At 57.3% G+C, this 20748-nt stretch overlaps 1 protein-coding gene across 1 annotated transcript in view; it reads left to right on the plus strand.

Moving 5' to 3' along the window:
* The window catches only part of TMEM131L (transmembrane 131 like), a gene marked incomplete in the record, with an annotated part of 83840 nt that extends 69971 nt beyond the window's left edge, over positions 1-13869 (plus strand). The window contains 7 exon segments of the mRNA XM_027772572.1: positions 420-586; positions 2656-2841; positions 5300-5382; positions 7204-7349; positions 10969-11060; positions 12539-12678; positions 13594-13869. Coding sequence (XP_027628373.1) covers positions 420-586; positions 2656-2841; positions 5300-5382; positions 7204-7349; positions 10969-11060; positions 12539-12678; positions 13594-13869 — 1090 coding nt within the window.
* Between the last annotated feature and the right edge of the window lie 6879 nt (positions 13870-20748).

Genomic DNA, 20748 nt, shown 5'->3' on the forward strand with positions numbered 1-20748 from the left:
GGTCACCACACAGGTGCCTGCCAAGGAGCCGAGCGAGAGTTGAAATGACTGCTCCCCGGTACCTTCGGTCAGACCCCAGGAGCAAGCTCACCTCGTGCAAATCGTATTTCACACACAAACCAGGAAAGCAAGGCTGGTGTCTTGGGTTCTGTCCTGAGCCTGCCCCCTCCTGGCTGACCTTGAGTGGCCTTGGAGTCTTGGCGCTCTGACTGTGAAGTGGGGACATGGAGTAAGCGAGCTCCAGGTTCATTTGAGTTCTGGAACGGCCACGTGGTGCCATCCCTCCCTGCTCGCCCACCTCCCGCCAGGCCCAGAGGGAGGAGGCATCGGCCATCCGGGGCCCTCTGCACTGGAGGTCTCACGGGACGGCCGTCCGCCTCCATGACCAGGTAGCCCTGACTCTAACGTGGTTCTCACAGGTCTCCCGAGCAGAGCGAGCTGAGGCTGGTGTGCAGTGACCTGGAGCGGGCCGAGCTGAGCGGGGACGTCCATGCGAGAACCTGGTGTGTTCAGGAGGGCTCCGGGCAGGTCTGTGAAGGCGACGCCAGGACCGCGAGCAACGTCCCTGCTGTGCAGAGAGGGGCAGGTGCGTGGGGGCCCGGGCCAGGTGCGGAGGGTCCTGTCTCAAGGCAGCACCCTGTGTGTAAGAAATGGTGTCTGTCAGGCACCGTGGCCGAGTACAAAGCTTTCAGGGTGAGACCAGGAAAGTCAGGCTCTTTGAGCCCCGACAGTCCTCTGGTGGCGTCCCCCGTCCTCTAGACCCCACCTGCCCCAGCCATCCTCATGAAGATTGCTGACGGAGCCACAGCTGCTGGCTTCAGACCAGACGCCTGGGTGGGAGAGAGGGACAGGCAGGCAAGGTGTTCCCCCACGCCTGAGCCAGGGGCATCTGTGGAGCCAGGCAGGCGCCCCACCTAGGGGCCTCTGGGCAGTGTCGCTGAGGGCGGGGGCCGGGGGAGCGCCCAGTGCTGGGGCAGGGGAGGCCACCGAGGTAGGCGGTATAGTGGGTTCAGGCTGGTGGGTTCAGCACCCCCCTCTGTGACACACGCCCCATCCTCGCACTCAGCGGGCAGGGCAATGGTGACCGTGTGCTCTCATTTCTGGGACACACGAGTATTACCGTGGGGCCTTCCTGGAGGGTCTTCCCCCCACGTAGTCATGCTCAGACACTTTTAGTGACTGTAAAATGGGGAGGGGTACCCCCACATCTCCGGTCCAGTAGGTGCTTCCTTGGTGGAAGCTTGGCTGTTTTGGGCGTAGAGTCAGCTGGAGCTCTGGGTCACGGTGGAGTAGGGGACACGGGCTCAGGGCACCCAGCGATGGACTCTGTTCCGGGGAACATGTCATTGGGCTGTCTTGTCACCGTGTGCGCGTCAGAGTGGACTCCACAGACTCAGACACGCTTGCCCGCGGCGCGCCAGGGCTGTGTGTCATAGTCTGTGTGCCCTGGGCTCTGTCCCCGCACACGCAGGGCACCATCCCTCAGACCGCAGTCTGCAGTGCGTGACCACGCGGTTATGTGGGCTTTCACCACCTGTCCCTCGTTCCCGAGGTGCCCCGTGGCAGGCCACACAACTGGCCGTGTAATTGAGGCTCTCTCTCCAGAGCTGTCCCCCGCTCACCTGGGGAGCAGGGAGCTGTGCACAGAGGCCGAGAAGAAGCCGCACAGGCAGGCCTCGCTGGGTTCCCTGGTCAGGTAGCACGGGGTCACCCGTTTCACCCAGTCAACATCAGCCATGCCCGTGCACCGAGGTCTCCATGGAAACCCAGCAGGGCAGGGGCCTGAGAGCTTCCAGAGAGCAGGCATGGGGGTCCCTGGAGGGGGGCACACCCTTCCTGCACTCCTCGCCTGCAGCTCTGCAGCCTCAAACCCTTCCCAGCAAACCTGTACACACGGGTGTTTCCTGAGTCCCGTGAGCTGCTCTAGCAAATGAACAGAACCCCGGGGAGGGGGTGTGGGGACCTCGGTGGATGCCAGTCAGTCGGAAGCACATGAACCCCGCAGGGTTGGGACCTGTAGGCGGCATAAAGGTTATGTTGCTGGACTCTCATGTAGTCGACTCCAGTTTGAGTCCCGGACCTGGTGGCTTAAAAACTTACGCTGAGCTCATGTGCATGTGTATGTGCCCCCAAGATCCGGAGGAGCGACTGTGGCATGGCCATCCCCCTGGGGGTGATTTCTCACTTTCCCAGTCTCCAGTGAGCACACATGCCCTATAGCAAAAATCTCTCAAAAACAAAAAAACAAAAATAAAACAAAAAAAGCAAAGCAGCCGGGGCTTGTGCTCGACCTCAGAAGCAGGGTCGGGGGAAGTCCCAGGCGGAGCCCGTGGCCTCCAGGATGTGGCGCTGTCTGGACGTGGCTAGTGTCAGAGCTGAGCCAGGCACAGAGCTGTTGCTGCCTGCAGGTGGGGATCCTCACAGGCCTTGGGGTGTGGACGTGGCTGCTGGGAGCAGTGGAGGCTGAGTGCCCGCCTTCCTGTGGAGACACCGTCTAAGCCCCCATCCCTTACTGTCCCCCACCACTTTGGGGGAACTCTCCTCGGCGGTGCACAGCGGTGTCCAGCCTCGACGCTGCACTGACCTCTGCCTGTCCTGCTCACAGTGGCACCCTGGGGTGAGGTCCTCCCTGAGCCGCCCTCCTCTCCTCCTCAGAGCGTCCCTGCAGGAAGCCCGGGCACAAGTGCGCTGACAAGTTCTGCTCCGACTCCAGCTCCGACTGCGGCAGCTCCTCGGGCAGCGTGCGTGCCAGCCGCGGCCGCTGGGGCAGCTGGAGCAGCTCCAGCAGCTCCGAGGGGGACAAGAAGCCCGCGGGGGACCCGGGGCGCTTCCCGCTGGCCGGTGAGTCCCTGGAGACCGTCTTCCACCCCCTGCCAGCCAGGTCAAGGGCCAGATCTGCTCACAGCAGAGGCCAGGCGGGCTGTGGGGCTGGGGCCGCACTTCGCTTAAACATCTGCCCTCTCATCCTTCCTCCCCTCCCGTCCTCCTTCCCTTCATCACCGTCCTTGTCAGTTTTTTAGTGTCTGTCTCTGAAAAGTTAAAAGAGCTTCCACATTGAGTGTTTTCACCGTCTAATTTTTGTTTTTAAGGATTTTTGCCATAGGGCGCGTGCGCTCATGGGAGAGAGACAGTGAGATGGAAGGGGAGAACTCACCCTTCGGGGAGACGGCCACACCACAGTCCCTGCCGCCCAGTTCTTCCAAGGTTCTGGGCGTGCATGTACACGCTCCCATGTGTTTACAAGCACCAGGTCCAGGACTCCAACTGCACCATGTGTAACCCAGCCCCCTTACCCTCGCACCACCCACGGGCCCTGTGTCTGTCTTCTCCAAGCGTCAGTATCTCTGTAGAGACGTCAACGGACGTGTGTTACCTACAACCTAGGGGAAGGGCCACTGCAATTTCCTGGCTACATTTCTTTCCTCAGGAGAAAAACACCCTCTTAAAAAGTTACATGACGTTGACGTTTTCAACTTTTCTCCGTTACAAAATGCCTTATTAATCCAGAATTCTTAAATTTAAATGTTGACTGTTATTAATTTTTTGACAGAAAGATAATTTATAAAAAGCCTTTTAAAAATTAAACTATTGGCTGGCCCCAAGGCTTAGTAGTTAAGAGAGCTGGATCCCATATGGCAAACTAGGGTTCCAATCCTGGTTCTGACAACTGGAAAAACAGAGCGTGTCTGTGCACGTGTGTGCACACTCACACATGCATGCCCCAAATCCCAAATAAAGGAGAACTGGAGGAGAAGAGGGTGTGGTATGGGCCTACCTACTGGGGATTGCTTTTCTCTCTCCCATGAGTGCATGTGCCTTCTGATAAATTGCAAAAAAATTAAATTATCGAATGTGTCAATATCCGTTTAAAGTTAAAAATAACAGGACCTGCAGTTGACATAATGGCTATGTCGCTGGACTCCCATGTAGTGGACCGCAGTTTGTGTCCTGGACCTGGTGGCTTAAACTCACGCCGGGCACGTGTGCGTGTGTGCCCAAGATCCCGAGAGGAGAATGGTGGAGAAGGGATTGCAGCATGGCCACCCCCCCCCCGGGGGGTGATTTCTCGCTTTCTGTCTCTCTGTCTCTCTCTGTCTTTCTGGCGAGCGCACGTGCCCTATAGCAAAAACCTCTCCAAAAAAATTTTTTTTTTAACTTGCTCATTAGGGGTTAATGGTATTTACAATCTATGCATTTAAAATATTTGTAAAGACTTAATGGCAGTGTGTTTTGTTTGAATACAGGAGACAGCGTTTCACAAAGTGGTTTTCCTTCTGAAACCTCCATTTCCTTGAATCTTTCTCATGACATCTGCAATCCCACGTGAGTGTTTAATTTTGGTGCGTTTGCAAAATGTGTGCTTTTTATCTCCCTCTCTCTCTCTCTCTCTTTTTTTTTTTTTACTGTTTGTTTGTTTTCTAAGGTTTTTGCCATAGCGTCCACGTGCTCATCAGAGAAATACAGAGAGGGAAAGTGAGAAATCGTGGCCTGGAGGGATGGCCACACTGCGGTCCCTCCTCCTCCTCTCTCCCCTCGGGATTCTGGGTGCGCACACACATGTGCCCAGCGTGATTCTCAAGGTGCCGAGTTCAGGGCTCAAGCTGCAGTCAGCCATGTGGGAATTCAGCCCTGTGCCACACCACTAGCCGGCCCCCTGCCTCCTCTCTTTCATTGCAGAAATGAAACATTTTCCCTCACTTCCCCTGCCTCTGTGTCTCACTCCAGCAAGTACACGTGTCCTATGGCAAAAACGTAAAAAAAAGAAAAAAAAAGGAAACAGGAAAGGCAGTCGTTACAGTGCTGGGAACCGTCTGCCCTCGCCAGGACTAGGATAAACAAGAGCATCAGCGAGTCGGAGGCTGTTCCACGACCCCATTGGGGACGCGGATGCTCACGGCCCACCGTGTGCGGTCTGCAGCCTCAGACAGAGCAGAGAGAGCAGCGGGCTGTGGGCGAGGAGGAGGGCGGGAAGAGGGTGCAGAGGGAAGGGCGAGGCCCGCGGAGGGCAATGCAGGGGTGCGGGAGCCTCGTGCATCCTGTCACCCAGGGTGTCAGGGAAACGGCCAGAGGGCTGGGCTGGCCGCAGGCAGGCTGGGAGTCCGTCGGTGTTTGCCGAGGCAGGCCTGCGCCGGTGCTTGGATGTGACAGCCTGCCCTCCCCAGCTGCATGGCCCTGGCTCTGGCCGCTACGTGTTCCTTTGGGGAGGGACCCAGGTGTGGGCACCGTCCGACCTGGCCCTGTGGTGTTGGCGTTGCCTTGCCCAGGACCTTGGTCATCCTCTCTGCTCGCTTCCCCACAGGGATGCGGCTGGTCTCCCCCCGTTCGCAGAGCCGTCCTGTCCCAGCCTTCCAGCCGGGCCCACAGGTGACAGAGAGGACAAAGGTGAGACGCATTGTCCCTGCACGACCAGCGGCCAGCTGGAGAGGACCAAGTGGGTGGGGCCATTCCCAGGGCCTCCTCCCCTGCTGTTCATGCCTCAGGAAGGCCCTGCCCTTGGGGGGCCCTTGGGAGGCCTTTGACTTGGGCTCCCCCTCCCCTGCTGGCCCTCAGCGTCCATACCACACTCCCTCCTGCCCCCAGAGAGCAGGTGCCCACTGGCCCCGTTGGGATCCAGAGCCTTCCGTAGGGGAGGCTGACGTAACAGAAAAATGTCCCTAACACAACACACGGTGTCAGAGACCACCGAGAAAAGGACACACACACATACACACACTCAGTTCACAGGTCACAGGTGACGGAGCAGTGGGAGGTGACACATGGCGGAGAACAGAGAGGCTCAGAGGGGGAGCGGCCAGGGGGACAGCCGCAGCAGGGCCGACTCCACCTCCCTGTCCTCACTCCTTCCTGTCCCTCCTGTCCTACAGCCACTGGCCCTGCCAGGGAGCCCTGGGCGAGCTGTCTCTGACGGGAGGTCCCCTCCTCTGCCCCTTCTCTCTTTCTCTGTCACCTCCTATTTTACTGTAGGGCGTCTTGCCCACTTTGTTGGGGCCGGGACTGTGGCTGGACTCTGCTTCTGCTCTCTGGGGCGGCGGCTGCTCACACAGATGAGAGCTGGACTGAGAATGCTCTGCACATGGGGGGAATTTTCCCTCGAGAGTAGAAGGCTTTGGTCCTGCCCCCTGGATACACTTCAGACTTGCCCAGGAATCAGCCGTGAATCTTATGTGAATCAGGCCCAATGACTAGTCCACAGATTACATATTTCCAATTAAAACGTGTAACCCATAGTTTGATAAGACACAGTTTGGAGGAGGCTTACTGGCAGAGGTGACAGAAGAGGTAGGATTTAATTAATGCGAAGGAAAAGGGGGAGATCGCTTCCAAGCTGGTAGCCTTCAGCTGAGAGATCCTTAGGGCCCGGCCAGGAGACCCTGTCTGCACTGTGTGGAATGGTAGGCACCTTGCCTTCACTCCGGGGAGGCCCACCCTGCTCTCTGAGGCTTTGACCACACAGCATGGGAAGATGGGCCACAAAAGAGCAGCCCGTGCTTCCTTCAGAGGGTCCTGGACCCCGCAGACCCTCGGAGCACGTCTCCAGAGCACACGCCTCCCGTTTCCACGTGGCCTGGGGGTCTGGTACATTTTCTTGTGAGTTTCCCAGGTCATATCGATCCCACTCACAGGTGGGACCAACAGCGATTGTATCACATAGTGACACCTGCTCTCAGCGGGGCGAGGCCACCCTGAGTCCCAGCCCCAACCGGCTGAGACGTCCGTGGTGCCAGGTCTGCCTCCGAAAGCCAGGTGGTTTTGTCCTTAAGTTTCTGTCCCAACCTTCCGCCTGGCCAGGGGCATCAGCAGGGTGTTAGGGCTATGACCCCCCTCGGCCTGCAGGGCCAGCCCAGGGCTGTTTGGTAAGGACCCTGTCCTGGAGTCAGGCTGGCCTGCGTGCCGGCTCCAGCCTGCGGTACGTGGGGTCAACCAGCTGACGTCGGCAGGTCAGTCTCACGCCCTCTTCTCCAGGTGGCTGGCTCCTTCAGAGGGATCCGTGCTCTGAGTAGCCAGGGCGCCTCACTGGGGAGCCCCAGTCACCCAGATGCACCGTCAGTGCCAATGCCTTCGCCTGACCAGTGCAGGGGTGCAGGGCTGGTGTTTCAGGAGGAGGCCGACTGCTGCCTGGCCTGGGGCCCTTGGCCCATTCCGAAAAGAACTTGTGCTTTCTGGTCTGGGCTCCCAAGTGGGACCCTTGTCATTTGGTCCCAGGTGGCCGTGTGTCCCATTGTGGCCGGGCTGGCTGGTGAGCCCCGGCCTCCTGGTGTTCTGGAAGGGTCATGTCTAACCTGCGTCATGAAGGCACTGCTCGGTGACCTGCCCTGCCTGTCTTCCTCATCTGCGGCCGTGGAGCGAAGGTGGGCCAGCCCCGAGCTGCCCGTGGTGCTTCTCGCCGGTGGTGCAGGAGCCAGGCCGGCCCTCCGAAGGCCACGGGGCGGGTGGAGCCCAGAGCCCTCGGGGATGGGCCCAGCAGCAGTTTGGGAGCCCCCAGAATGCTCTCCTGTAGCAGGTGGGCTCCGGGCAGTTCTGGAAACGGGTCCTCCATGTCCCTCTGGGCCTCAGGTAGGCCCTCCAAGGTGCTGCTCCCACCCACTGCCCCTCCCCCGCCACAGTCCTCTGACTTGTCCCAGGAGCTGCAAGGTCACTGCCCTCCCCCCCACCCCCCAAGGCCTGTTGTGCCCCTTTCATCCAGAAGGGTCGGGTACAGAAGGACAAGGGTGCTCGTATAGAATTTGCAGGGACCCAGGGGTACCGCAGTGTGACCTGGCCTGGGCCCTGTGCAGGGTCCCCATCCGAGAGGTGGTGAGTCTTACCAGGCCAGCAAGGGCCCCAGGTGGCTGAGCCAGAACCCAGCACCTCACAGGCCTGCGGTGACGTGTCCTGACCCAGCACACTTCCAGGGCGTCTCCTGTTCCCATGGCAGCCACAGACTCTGGCCCCTCGGCTCCCCTCAGCTCTCTGGCCTCATCCTAGCCCCTCCCTTACCCTCCTTCAGGGCCCTGGCCATCCCGTCCCTGCCCGCACTGGCTCACTCCCCAGGCTCAGCCCCGTCTTGGAGATGTCCCCGCAGTGAGGCTTCGGCCAGGCTGCCCTTCCTTCTTCCGTTCCTTCCGCTGTCTCTGCTCACCAGCTGTCCCTCGTCCACGGCCGTGTCCCGGCATCTGTAAGGGGCTTGCTGAAGGGAGCTCCTGGTGGTCCAGGTCAGGAGCCCCGGGCTGCCCACAGTCCGGATGAAGCAGCTGCTGGAGTCGAGCAGTAACCCCCTGGGTTGCGAGGGCAGGCGTGATCAGTGCGGGTGGGTGACATGGGACTACCTTCCAGGGCGAGAAAACTGAGCTGCGTCACGGGCCGGGTGGGCAGGAGCTCAGCCTGTCCTCTTCCTAGGTCTGTGCCCCGCTGGAGACCTGTGGCCCGCCCAGCCGGTGTGCGTGACCAGCAGCCTGCACTGCCCGCTGGATGGTGGTGCGCCCTGCGTGCTGCAGGAGCCCGGCCCGCTCCACCCCAGGTACTTGTTCACCTTCGCAGGGCGCCGGCCGGCCGGGAGCTGGTGGCCGGCCGGGAGCGGGTCTGTTGGGTGGTCCCCCTTTCCCCCCATGTCCTGCCACTGCGTCCTTCCCTCTGCCTTTGGAATTGCATTGTGGTGTCGGAGAACACAGCAGACAGGACTGAGAGAAGCATGAAAGGGAGTGTAAGCGATAAGGCTGGCGTCCACATCATTGCTCTCCTCTCACTGTTTCAGAATTATGTCATTTTATTTAGTATCATTGTTTTTCAGTTTGCTATAGGGCACATGGACTTCCCAGAGAGGGAGAGGGGAAGTGAGAAAGCAAGTCGCCAGGTCTGGGACTCGAACCACAGTCAGCCACATGGGAGTCCAGCTCTTCAAACACACGCCCCTTCCTGACCCCACCTTTCTTTTGTTAATTTGAAAATGACCTATTCACGTATTAGGGTTACCATGAAAAACAGTCGTCATTCCTGCCCCAAAGAACGCAAGGCCCCGCGTCTCCATGTGTTGCTCTTGGGCATATTTAAAATGTGAAAGATTGGGGGACCAGCAGGTGGTGTGGTGGTTAAGGCGCTGGACATTCCCACATGGCTGACCATGGTTCAAGTCCTGGACCCTGGTGGCTTGCTTTCTCACTTTCTCTTTTTCTCTGTGTCTCTCTCTGGTCAAAATAAAATAAGTAAATGAGTAAATAAAATTCAAAATAATTAAAAATAAATAAATAAATAAAATGTGAAAGATTGAATAGGTTTTCTTTTTCTTTTTTGCAAATTAGCTAGAAAATGTGAGCACTCACAGGAGAACATGACAGGAAAGGGAGAAAGCTCCTTTGGGGTCCTGCTGCAACCCCTTCTCCCCCATTTCCGACTTGGGGACTTGGGGCACGCTTACCCCGGCACGTTTCTCAAGCTGCCAGGTCCGGGATTTGAACCACACAATTGTATTAAATCCAGCTGCCTTCAGTTAGCATAATGGCTATGTCACTGGACTCTCACATAGTCAACCGCGGTTCGCGTCCTGGACCTGGTGGCTTAAACTCTCACTGGGCGCGTGTGCGTGCGTGCCCAAGATCCCGAGAGGAGAATGGAGGAGAAGGGATTGCGGCATGGCCATCCCCCATGGGGGTGATTTCTCGCTTTCTGTCTCTCTAGCGCACGCACCCTATAGCAAAAACTTCTCCAAAATAATAATAATAATAATAATAATAATAATAATAATAATAATCCAGCTGCCTTAACCATCACCAGGCCGCTAGCTGGTTATGAATATCGAAAAATAGTTACACAATGGCAGTTTTCTTTTTTAAAATTTTGCCAGAGAACATATGTATTTCCTGGATAGTGACATAGAGGGGGAAAGTGAGACGTCACCCCCTCTGGGGAATGGTCCTGCTGCAGTCCCTTTGGGCACGCACACACAAGCATGCCATGTTTCTCAGGCCACCAGGCATGGGACCAGAACCGTGTAGACGGCCATGTGGGATCTAGCCTTAAGCAGCGTCTGGATTTTGGGCACACACACACAAGCATGCCATGTTTCTCAGGCCTCCAGGCATGGGACTCGAACCGTGCAGACGGCCATGTGGGATCTAGCCTTAAGCAGCACGCCACAGGCTGGCCTTCAGTTTCTTAAGTTCATTATTTCACATGGACATCATTCAGTTGGAAAACCTTGAGAAAAGGTTAGTATCTTTGTTTAGTTTTGCTTTGTTTTTAGGTTTTTCCCATAGGCACATGCGTGCGCCAGAGAGAGAGAGAGACAGAGAGAGAAAGTGAGAAATCACCCCGCCAAGGGGGATGGCCACAGTGCAGACCCTTCATTCTCTTGTCTGGATTTGGGGCATGCGCACACACGGCCGACATGATTTTCAAGCCTCCAGGTCTGGGACTTGAACCATGGTTGGCCATGTGGGAGTCCAGCGCCTTCACCACTGTACCACCTGCTGGGCTCAGTATCTTTGTTTACTCACAATCCATTTGAAGAGTCTTCTGGTTCGTTGTGTTCCAGTGGCATTTCCTGTCTCATCCGTAATGAGCCCTCAGTCTGCAGCCACGACCCGTGTCCCAAGGCAGGGTCTCTGTGGTCCTGGCCGCCCTGAGTGGAGGCTGGTCTGGCTCTGAGACCCGGGGACATTTCATAGCAGAACATGGAGAAGCCCCTCGCGGGTGCTGAGGCCCTCGGGTCTGCCAGGCCCTTCCGCGGTGCTCGCCTCGTGTTGCCTCGGGCTGTCTCTAGGTGACCCCGGCCAGCCTGGCTGTGAAGGAGGCGTTCCCTCGGCCAGGCCATCACCTGCAGGTGGCGTGCCACTTGGGTTCTCTGCATCCACCCTGGACTGTAGAGAGTGCACCTTTCGTTTTCAGAATTGGGGGACTTGCCCCGGTGAGGATGCCGGCTAGTAAAGTCCTTCTCTCGCCTTTGCTCGCTCTCTCGGGCTCCTGTCTCTGAAACGAGGCCTCTTGTTTCCGTAGCAGTTTCATTGACTGGGGCGCGGCATGCGAGGGCCAGCTGCCCAGCGTGTACTGCCCGTTGGAGCTGAACGATTACGACGCCTTTCCGGAAGGTGAGTGCATCGGAGCAGCCCGGGGTCCCTTTCGGCCCGAAGGTCAGAGCGGGAAGCGTGGGGACGTAAGGCGCTCACCTGCACAGGAACGTCTCCAACAGTGGGGGCATTGCTGGCGGCTTCCCGGTGGCCCGGACCTAGTCGTGCAGGCCGCCTAGCCTGCGAGACCTGGGCGCTGCAGGACACCCGTTGGAAGGCGGGGCACTGGTTTGCCGTTTGTTTTAGGCCTAGATTTCCTGCTCGTTCCTCCACTTCTCGACACTTCAGTCCCTGGGGACTGCTGCAGAAGGAGGACTGGAGTGGGGGTGCACGGGAGAGCTGCAGGTGCTCAGGCATTAGCGTCCGTAATAATAAACAGGAATGTGGGGTTTCTCGGGCCACCTGGACGATGCTGACTGGTGTGTGTAGCGGTCAGGATTTCTCGCAGTTACCTTTCTAGAAGGGCTGAGCTGCCTGTCAGGCATTGTTCTGGGTGTGGATATGTGCATTGCCCTGTGCCGGCCACCAGGGCGCGCCGTGGTGACTTCCTGTGGTGGCCGGCCTCTGCTCCCTCCTTACTGGGAGGGAGTGTTGGTTTCTCTTTGCTTTGTCAGCCCGCAGCTCGGTTCCCCATAGCTGAGGTTGGCGTGGCAGGCAGCAAGAGTTTTAGGGACTGGTAAGAACTTGACATTCTTCAACTCTTAGGGTATGCTCATACTAGAAGGTTCCCTCAGGGTGACCACGCAGGAGACCGAGCCCAGAGGAAGACCTTCCTCCCCGAGCCTTCCCACGTGTGTGCCTCGTGCACGGCCTCGCCTTGGCGTGCTCGTGAGGTGCCGCTCTGGTCCAGGCAGAGCGTGTACTTCCTGTCTGCCTCACTGCTGTGTGAGGCCAGGACGGTGCCAGCGTGTGAGGCCGTGTGTCAGGCTGGGATGGCACCAGTGTCTAAGGCGGGGATGACTGCAGTGTGTCAGGCCGTGTGCCAGGCCAGGATGGTGCCAGTGTGTGAGGCCAAGACAGTTCCAGTGTGTAAGGCAGGATAGCTCCAGTGTAAGGACCAGGATGACTCCATTATGCGAGGCCAGAACAGCTCCAGTGTGTGAAGCCAGGACAGCTCCAGTGTGCAAGGCTGGACGGCTCCAGTGCGGGAGGCTGGGATAGTTGTAGTGTGCAAGGCTGGGATAGTTGTAGTGTGCAAGGCTGGGATAGTTGTAGTGTGTGAGGCCAGGACAGCTCCATTGTTCAAGGCTGGGACAGCTCCAGCATGCAAGGCTGGGACAGCTCCAGTGTGTGAGGCAAGACAGCTCCAGTGTGCAATGCTGGGTCAGTGCCAACATGTGAGGCTGGGTGGCTCCATTGTGCCAGGCAGGAAGGCTCCCGTGTGCGAGGCCGGACGGCTCCAGTGCGCGAGGCCGGGCCGGCTCTCTCTCTGCAGAGCAGACCCCAGCTCTCTCCACGGCAGCGCTTACCTGTGCCAACGTCTCCGGTTTCTTCTCTAGAAAACATGAACTACGCCAACGGCTTCCCCTGCCCCGCAGAAGTCCCGACAGACTTCCTGGAGCACCACTCGCAGTCCGCCTGGAGCGCCCCGCCCAGCGTGCCTGCTGCCTGGGGACACGCCGGCTTCGTCGGCTCTCCGGTCAGTGCTGCCCCTCCCGGCCATGCGCCCGGGGTGCTGAGTCATGGTTTCTGGTCTCCACTAGCTTCATGGGTGTAGGCTGGCCAGAGGCAGGCTTTTCCTTGCAGATCACAGGCGCCCTGGCCGTCCCCTAGAAGGAGCCCCCCAGAACCAGGTGGGTGGGGCTCACGGCCTCGACCTGGGCAGAGCCGTCCCAAACACTCCACGCCATGATTGTAGCGAGACACGGCTGTTTCTGTGTCCTCGCTGGCCTTTTCTCCATGGTAAGAGGTGACAGGAAGGTCCCAGGAAGCTCATTCAGGTCAGTGGCCAGCCCCTGTGGTGAGCACCTTCCCTGCTAAAAAGCTGGACACGCCCCCTCCTCCCAGCTCCTTTTGGTTCTAATCGGTCACGGGAGGGGGGTGTGTGTGTGTGTGTGCACAACATTTTGGGCACCAGTTTTGGACTGGTTTTGCAGAAGACAGTTTTTCTACAGACCGGGGTGGGTGGTGGTGGTTTGTAAGAGCCCAACCTCCACCCCTGCCGTGCTGAGTTCAAGACGGGCTTCCTGCTCCTAGGAGCACATGGCCAGGCGAGCGATGGGGAGTGGCTGCAAATACGCGTGAGGCTTGGCTCACTCGCCCACCATGCGGCTGTCTCAGATAACAGTTGGGGTTGGGGACCCCGAGCTGTCAGATAAAGGGCACTGGCTGTAGGTCTTCCCTCGGATTGTCCAGTTAGGTGGGGGTTTCACAGCCCTCCCTTCGGGAAGAATCAGGTGCGGGCATCTCCGGTAGTGGGGAACAGCTCGGTGACACCCAGCGACCTGGCTTGACGCTGTCATGGTGCGCTGGGGTCTGTCCAGCCCTGACGTCGTCTTTCTTTGCTGCCTTCCTCTCCTTAAACTTCTCTTCTTCCTTCCCCGCTGCCCCCCAGCCCTACCTCACCAGCACCCGAAGCTTGTCTCCAATGTCTGGACTCTTTGGCTCCATCTGGGCCCCGCAGAGCGACGTGTATGAAGCGTGCTGCCCCCTCAGCCCTGCCGTGGAGCACCCGGGCCACATGGAGAGCCAAGCGGTCATGTGCAAGGAGTACTACCCGGGCTTCGACCCGTTCCGGGCCTACATGAACCTGGACATATGGACTTCCACGGCCAACCGGAGTGCCGGCTTCCCTCTGCCCAGAGACCCCGGTTACTGCGGGAACGTGTGAGCGGACTGGCCCACGGCGCCTGCGTAGAGGCTTGTGTTCGGATCACTAGTGTAAGCTGGTTGTTAAGCTAGAGAGTGACCTTGGTGGGTATTTTGGCACTTTTATATGAAAATAAAATGTTTGGTGTTCTTTTTTTTTTTTTTTTTTTAAACGCGATCCGGTGTTTTCTTTTGATCCTCAGCGACCTGATGACCATAATTGGGTCCATATTAAAGATGGAGATCAAAGCAAAGGTGAAGGGCGACCCGCGGAAAGCCTTCGGTCCTTTCTGTTCTTCCGGGGGCTCTGGCATCGTAGGTTCGCGTCCCGCAGACCCGCCGCGTCTGACGTTTCTCTGCCCTCACACGTGCATGCGGGGCCTTCTCTGACCCAGCTGTGAAGGGTGGCAAGGAGGCCGACACGGAGGACAGCGGCCCTCGCGTGATTATCCCTCGGGAAAGCGGCAGGGTCTCCAGAATTGTACCTGATTTATATAAAAAAAAAATGTTTGGGGTTCTTTTTTTTTTTTTTTTTTAAACGAGATCCGGTGCTCTATTTTTTTAATCCTTCATGAGTCAATGGTACAAAGGAAACATCCACGTGTCAGAACTGGGGGGCCCAGAGCGTGTCAGGGGTGCCGAGTGCCTGAATCAGAGCAGGGGAGACCCCCAGGAAGGGGAGAGGCGGCAGAGAAGTGGTTTCCCCTCCCGAGAGCAGCGTCACTGTGGGAGCTGTCACTGAGCGGGTCCCCGGAGGCTCAGGAGCCAGGGTTTTTAGGAAGTTCTCCTGAGTGTAAGGCACAGCCAGTGTCCAGAGCTGCTGTCCAGGAGGACGCAGCACTAAATCATGTCCCCAGCGGAGAGGAGGAGGCGGCTCTGCTCCCGGTGCGTCCTGGCTGCCGGGATGAAGCACAGCCCCGCGCAGTTCTCAGCCCTGTGTATGGTGAGGACGGTCCCCTCCCTCTGTCAGGCCAGGACAGCAGCAGGGACTTTCTGGGTTGGGCGTCCTCCCGGCAGCCGGGCTCACCCCACCTCTCGGTCTGGGGGTAGGGTGAGGAGCTGGTGTGTGTCTGCCGGACTGTCTTGCTGGTCTTAGAAGTCCATGTCGTCTCTTTGCATGTGTAAACTTTGGAAACGTTTTCAACTTTTAATAAAAATGTCTTATTTTTACATATTCTTTGTCGTGGTGGGTAATTACGGAGGCCTGGTTGTTGTGAGGAGTGCAGTGTGCGCATGCTCCGATGGGTTTGTGTTTGCTGAGGCTGAGGCTGGGATGAGGAGGACAAGCTCGTTGTAGTGGGAGACCGGCCTTCTGCAAGGCACAGCTTCCGGGAACCCCCGAGGCTGCCGAATGTGGTCCTGGTTGGGATTTGGGGACTCCCTGTCTCCAAGAGAGGCATCTGCTTCCTATATGGTGACTGGTCGGGCCATCGATTAGCAGAGTCGCGGGAGCCTGGGCATTGATTTAGTGCCTCTTTCTGGGAGTGCAGATGTGGGAGAGGGATGCATGTCCCCTGGCCGCAAGCCAGCTTCCTGAGGTGAAGGGAATGTCACCGATGTTCGTGAGGCCTGACCCGGCCAGCAGCTGGGTCTCGGGGTGACGGGGCGAAGGCGGGGAGGAGAACCAGACTCCCTCCTACGCTCAGTAGTATGTTAAAAAATTAATCCTAGGACCGTACTCCTGAAGAATTGAGAGCGGGGACTTGAAGAGAAGTCTGCACACCTGTGTTTACAGTGGGATTTACAGTAGCCAGAAGGGGGAACGGCCCGCACGTCCATCCCCAGGAAATGGGTGAACAGAACGTGGTATATCCATACAACGGCTTCTGCTTCACTGTAGGAGGAATGGGTTCTGCATTCTACACAAGGGTGACCTTGAGAACGCTGCCCTCTCTTTAAATTTGCCATAGGGCACATGCACTTGCTGGAGACGGGGAAAATGAGAAAGCACCCTCAGGGATGGCCATGCCTCTGTCCTCTTCTACCCTCTATCCTTTCGGGATTTGGGGCACTCGAACGCGCACGCACCCAGCACACCTCTCAAGCTGCCAGGTGCGGGACTTGAACCACATAATTAGTCAGGTGGAATCCAGCCACCTTTAACCACCTCACCACTGGCTGGGTCTTTCTTTTTAAAAGTTTACTTTTTCGGGACCAACAGTTAGCATAATGGCCATGTCGCTGGACTCCCGCGTAGTTGACCACGGTTCAAGTCCCGGACCCGGTGGCTTAAACTCATGCTGGTGCATGTACGTGCGTGCCCAAGATCCCGAGAAGAGAATGAAGGAGAAGGGACTGTGGCGTGGCCATCCCCCCCGGGGGTGATTTCTCGCTTTCTGTCTCTCAGTCTCTCTCTGTCTGTCTGGCGAGCGCACACTCCTTGTGCTGGGTCCAGCCTCAGCCCCTGCCCCAGCCTGTGGACGCAGGCTGGCACGGGCACTCTGTGCAGAGAGAGGCCTTGGGGTGTGGGCGGGGAGTGTCCCAGCGGGTCCAAGGGGTTCCTACACCCACCCTACCCCATCCTCCCCAGGACTCAGTGTCCTGCCAGCTGTTGGCCTCAGGCTGCCCTCCTTTCTGGCCACATGCCCCTCCCTTTAGGGCAGCTCGCAGCATGGCGACTTCTGGCATCACCGGGAAGAAAAAGAGGAGGAGCGTGTGCACGGGGAAGACAGAGCGGTGGTATTGGTTGGTCTAACCTGAGGCAGGGAAGTGCCATCGCTTTGGGGATTCCATTGTTAGAGGCCAGTCCCTAGGCCCCGCCCACACTCCTGGGGAGTGGTTACACTAGGCCCCGCCCACACTCTTGGGCAATGGTTATACTAGACCCCGCCCACACCTGTGGAGTGATTACACTAGGCCCCACCCACACTCCTGGGGAGCCATTACACTAGGTCCTGCTCACACATACCAAGGGAGCGGGTTACACTAGTCCCCCCCACATGCCAGGGTAGGGGATTACACTAGGCCCCACCCACACACCTGGAGAGTGGTTACGCTAGGCCCCGCCCACACACCAGGGGCGTGGTTACCCTAGGCACCGCAAACAGTCCAGGGTTGCTGGTTACGCTAGGCCCCGCCCCCACTAGGGGTGTGGTTACACTATGCCCCACCCACACGTCACGGGGTGCGGGTTACATGGACCAAGCACCAGGCTGCAGGGCCCCTGGGAGCCTTTTAGAAGTCTGCCAGCCACCGTGGAGAGATAAGGCAGCCCCTTCCCGACCATGTTAGCGCTGGGAAGAAAGTAACCAGAGATCAGACGGAGGGCTCCTGGGAGTGCTTGGGGAGGTGCCCATGAGGGAGTGGTCACGGGGACCTCCCTGAGGAGGTGACAGCTGAGAAGAGACCTGAATAGCAAGATCCAGGCCTCCCAGCCCAGGGAACAGGCAGTGCAGGGTGGGAGGAGCCTGGCCTGTTCGCAAAGTTGGGGACAGTGACCGGACCACGTGAACAAGAGGGCGGCAGGGGCCAAGTGAGGTGAGAGCCTGGCGGCAAGCAGAAAAGTGTCCACCTTTGGGATGCCGGTGACTCCCCGCCCGAAGGTCATCACAGTGTCCGTAAGGGCCACCACGCACACGAAGACTGGAACCAGGGTTTGCTACTGAGATGCCCCTTCCAGCCACACTGGAGCCTGCGGGTCATTGCAGACTCTGCTGGAAGGGAATAACCCGAGGATGTGATCAGCTGCCCCAGGTGCCCAGGACATGGCCTTTGGGCTGAAACTGGGTAGTCCTGCAGAAAGCAGGCTGAAGTGAGCCCGGAAACCCCCGCTCTTTGTTGTAAGGGGAAACCGGGCTGGGCTGGCTGCCCTGACTTGGCCTGAGGGCCCGCCCTGTCTTCTGTGGCCTGGAAAGCAGACTGCCACACCCCCACCCTGTTGTCAAACTGAACGTCCCAACTCTTCTGCTTCACTGTGGCTAAGTCAGTCCTGTAGGAAAAGCTGGCCGAATGCACAGGTGTGGTCAGGGTCAGGGGAGGCTCGGGCTGGTCCCTGCCAGTCCTGGGGTGCTGGGGCCAGACCCACGGAGGGGGCTCCCGGCCCCTTAGTCACCACCCCGCGGCGCACTGTGCGTTGGCGTAGTTACTGATCCAAGCACCTCGTCAAGTCCTGAATTATACCACCCTTCCCCGCGAACGCCTTAGTGTGGTGGGCTCCTGGCCCTGGAAGCCACGGGTGTAGTTTGGTGAGTGATGACAGGATGGTGACCTGGGCACAGCAATGTGTAGAGTGACTGGGAAGGACACTTCGCCTTGGCCACATTGCCATGTCCTGGGTACTGGAAACAGGATGTGAGTGACTAGTGTCCCCAGTGGATCTGACATCACTCGTCACAGCAGCTGCAAAAGCCTCTCCCTTCCGTCCTCCCTGAGATCTGACTGCAGACCAGCCCTCCTTGAACCTCCCCTGCCACAGCCATGGTGGCCTCGAGGTTCTCCTTACTCCCATAACCCTGGCCCTAAAAATCCGATGCCCCTCCTGGGCCCCCTGAGAGAGCGGGGCTCCATGGCCAGGCTCTGGCCAGCCTCGCTCTCCCTCCTGGAGGACCCCTCCATGGTCTGCTGTAACCCTCACCTTGTGCCCATGACCCCCCAGATCACTGGGACCCGTGCTCCCTCCCTGTGAGGACCAGCGTCACCTGCGGGTGGAGTATACCCTTCACCCCGTCACCAGGCTTGGCCCAGCATCTTGCTTTGGCCTTGGAGTGTGGGAGAACTGATAACGTGTTTCCAAGAGAAGCTTTTCTCCGTTAAATAAGGTCTTGTCATTCTGCTTTATCCCAGTCTTCCTGCCTCAGCCTTCCTCCTGGACCAGGTGTTGAACCCGGGCCTCCCGTGTGGTCCCAGGCTGTGGAGCACAGCATCTTAGCCTCCGTCACGGTGGCTGAGCCACCGCAGCCTTACCAGCCCTGCCGGCCCCGTTCTTGTTTGCTCTTCCCATCTGCCACAGATGGCGTGTTCCAATGGGGGTGGCTGTCAGCCCGGGATGCGGAACAAGACCACCGCAGCCCCTCGCTCTTCTAGAGAACACCCACGGCTGATGGTACGGCGGTAATAGAGTGCACCTCTGGAAGGTCTCGTTGTGAGTGGGGTGGGAATTCTGAGAATGGGTGGGTGACCTTGGTCCAGCAGCTGTGGAAGGGAAATGCAGACAGAGGCCCAGCTGCAGTGCGGTGCAGTGTGCAGTGTGGTGCAGTGTGCAGTGTGGTGCTGTGTGTAATGTGCAGTGTGGTGCAGTGTGGTGCTGTGTGTAATGTGCAGTGTGCAGTGTGGTGCTGTGTGTAATGTGCAGTGTGGTGCAGTGTGCAGTGTGGTGCTGTGTGTAATGTGCAGTGTGGTGCAGTGTGCAGTGTGGTGCAGTGTGCAGTGCAGGGCAGTGTGCAGTGTGGTGCTGTGTGTAATGTGCAGTGTGGTGCAGTGTGGTGCAGTGTGCAGTGTGGTGCAGTGTGCAGTGTGGTGCTGTGTGTAATGTGCAGTGTGGTGCAGTGTGCAGCGTGGTGCAGTGTTCGGTGGGCAGTGTGCAGTGTGGCACAGAGTTTGGTGTGCAATGTGGTGCAGTGTGGTGCAGGAGAAAGGATTGTGGCATGACCATCCCCCCAGGGTGTGGGACTGATTTGTCATTTTCTGTCTCCGTCTCTTTGGTGAGTGCACATATTTTGTAGCAGAGATCTCTCCAAAAAATCAAATTAAATAGATAAATAATTCTTTAGCACTCCTTCCTAGTCAATTTCAAGCATATACTACATCGTTATGAATTATAGTGGCCATCTCGTACACGAGGTCTCCAGAACTCACTCCTCTTAGACCTGGACGTTTGTAGCCTTTGACCAACATCTCCCCATTGTTCACCCGCCCCCCAGAACTACTGTTCTAGTCTTTGTTACTGTGAGTCTGGCTGCTTTTAGAGTTCACGTGTGAGATGATGCAGTATTTATTCCTGGGCCTGGCTTATTTCACTTAATAGAATGTTCTCTAGGTCCATCCGTGTTGTCAGAAATGGAAATATGGGGGCAGGTGGCATAGTGGTTGAGGTGGTGGATTCCCACATGGAGGACTGCAGTTCGAGTCCTGGACCCTGCAGCTTGAAAAATCACAATAAATATAAATAAATAAATGTGTGTGTGTAAAAGAAATAGGCAAATGTCCTTTTCGAAGGCTAAAGAATAAAGCCCCTACGTACGTACACCACGTTGTCTTTATTGCTTTATTCGTTGATGAGCCCTTGGGTTGATGCCACGCCTCGGCTGCTGTGAACAGCGCGCAGTGAACATGGGGTCCGGGTATCTGCCCAGCGTTGTGATCTCGTCCTCTTTAGACAGATCCCCAACAGTGGACTTGCTGACTCACATGCTAGTTCCTTTTAATTTTTTAGGAGTCTCCATATTGTCTTTTCATAATGGCTATACTAATTTACATTCCTACCAAAAATGGACAAGCGTTTCCTGTCTCCATGGCTTCACAAACACTTACCTTTTGACCTTTTGATGACAGCCATCCTAACAGGCGTGAGGTCTATCTCACTGTGGTTCCATTCTCATTTCCCCGATGGTTCGATGCTGAGCACCTTTACATAGCCAGTGGACAGTTTGCATATCTTGGGGAAATGTCCATTTGGACATGTCCCTTGCCCATTTTTTAACCCAAATATTTGTTTTGTGCCATTGAATTGTAGTCATGCCTTGTATATTTTGGATATTAACCTTTATTGAGTATATGGTTTGCAAATATTGCTTCCCATTTTGTAGGCTGGCTTTTCACAATTATCTCCTTTGTTATGCAGAATAAGGCACTGCCTCAAGGCAGGTTAAAGCTGCTCTTTTCTTAGACTAAGATATGGAAATATTTGAAGTCAAATGGCTCCAGCAGATGAAAAGAAAAAAGAGAAACTGCGAAGATTGATCCA

This window comes from Tupaia chinensis, unplaced genomic scaffold (genome assembly GCF_000334495.1).
Source record: "Tupaia chinensis unplaced genomic scaffold, TupChi_1.0 Scaffold000283_2, whole genome shotgun sequence".
NCBI classification, from domain to species: Eukaryota; Metazoa; Chordata; class Mammalia; order Scandentia; family Tupaiidae; genus Tupaia; species Tupaia belangeri.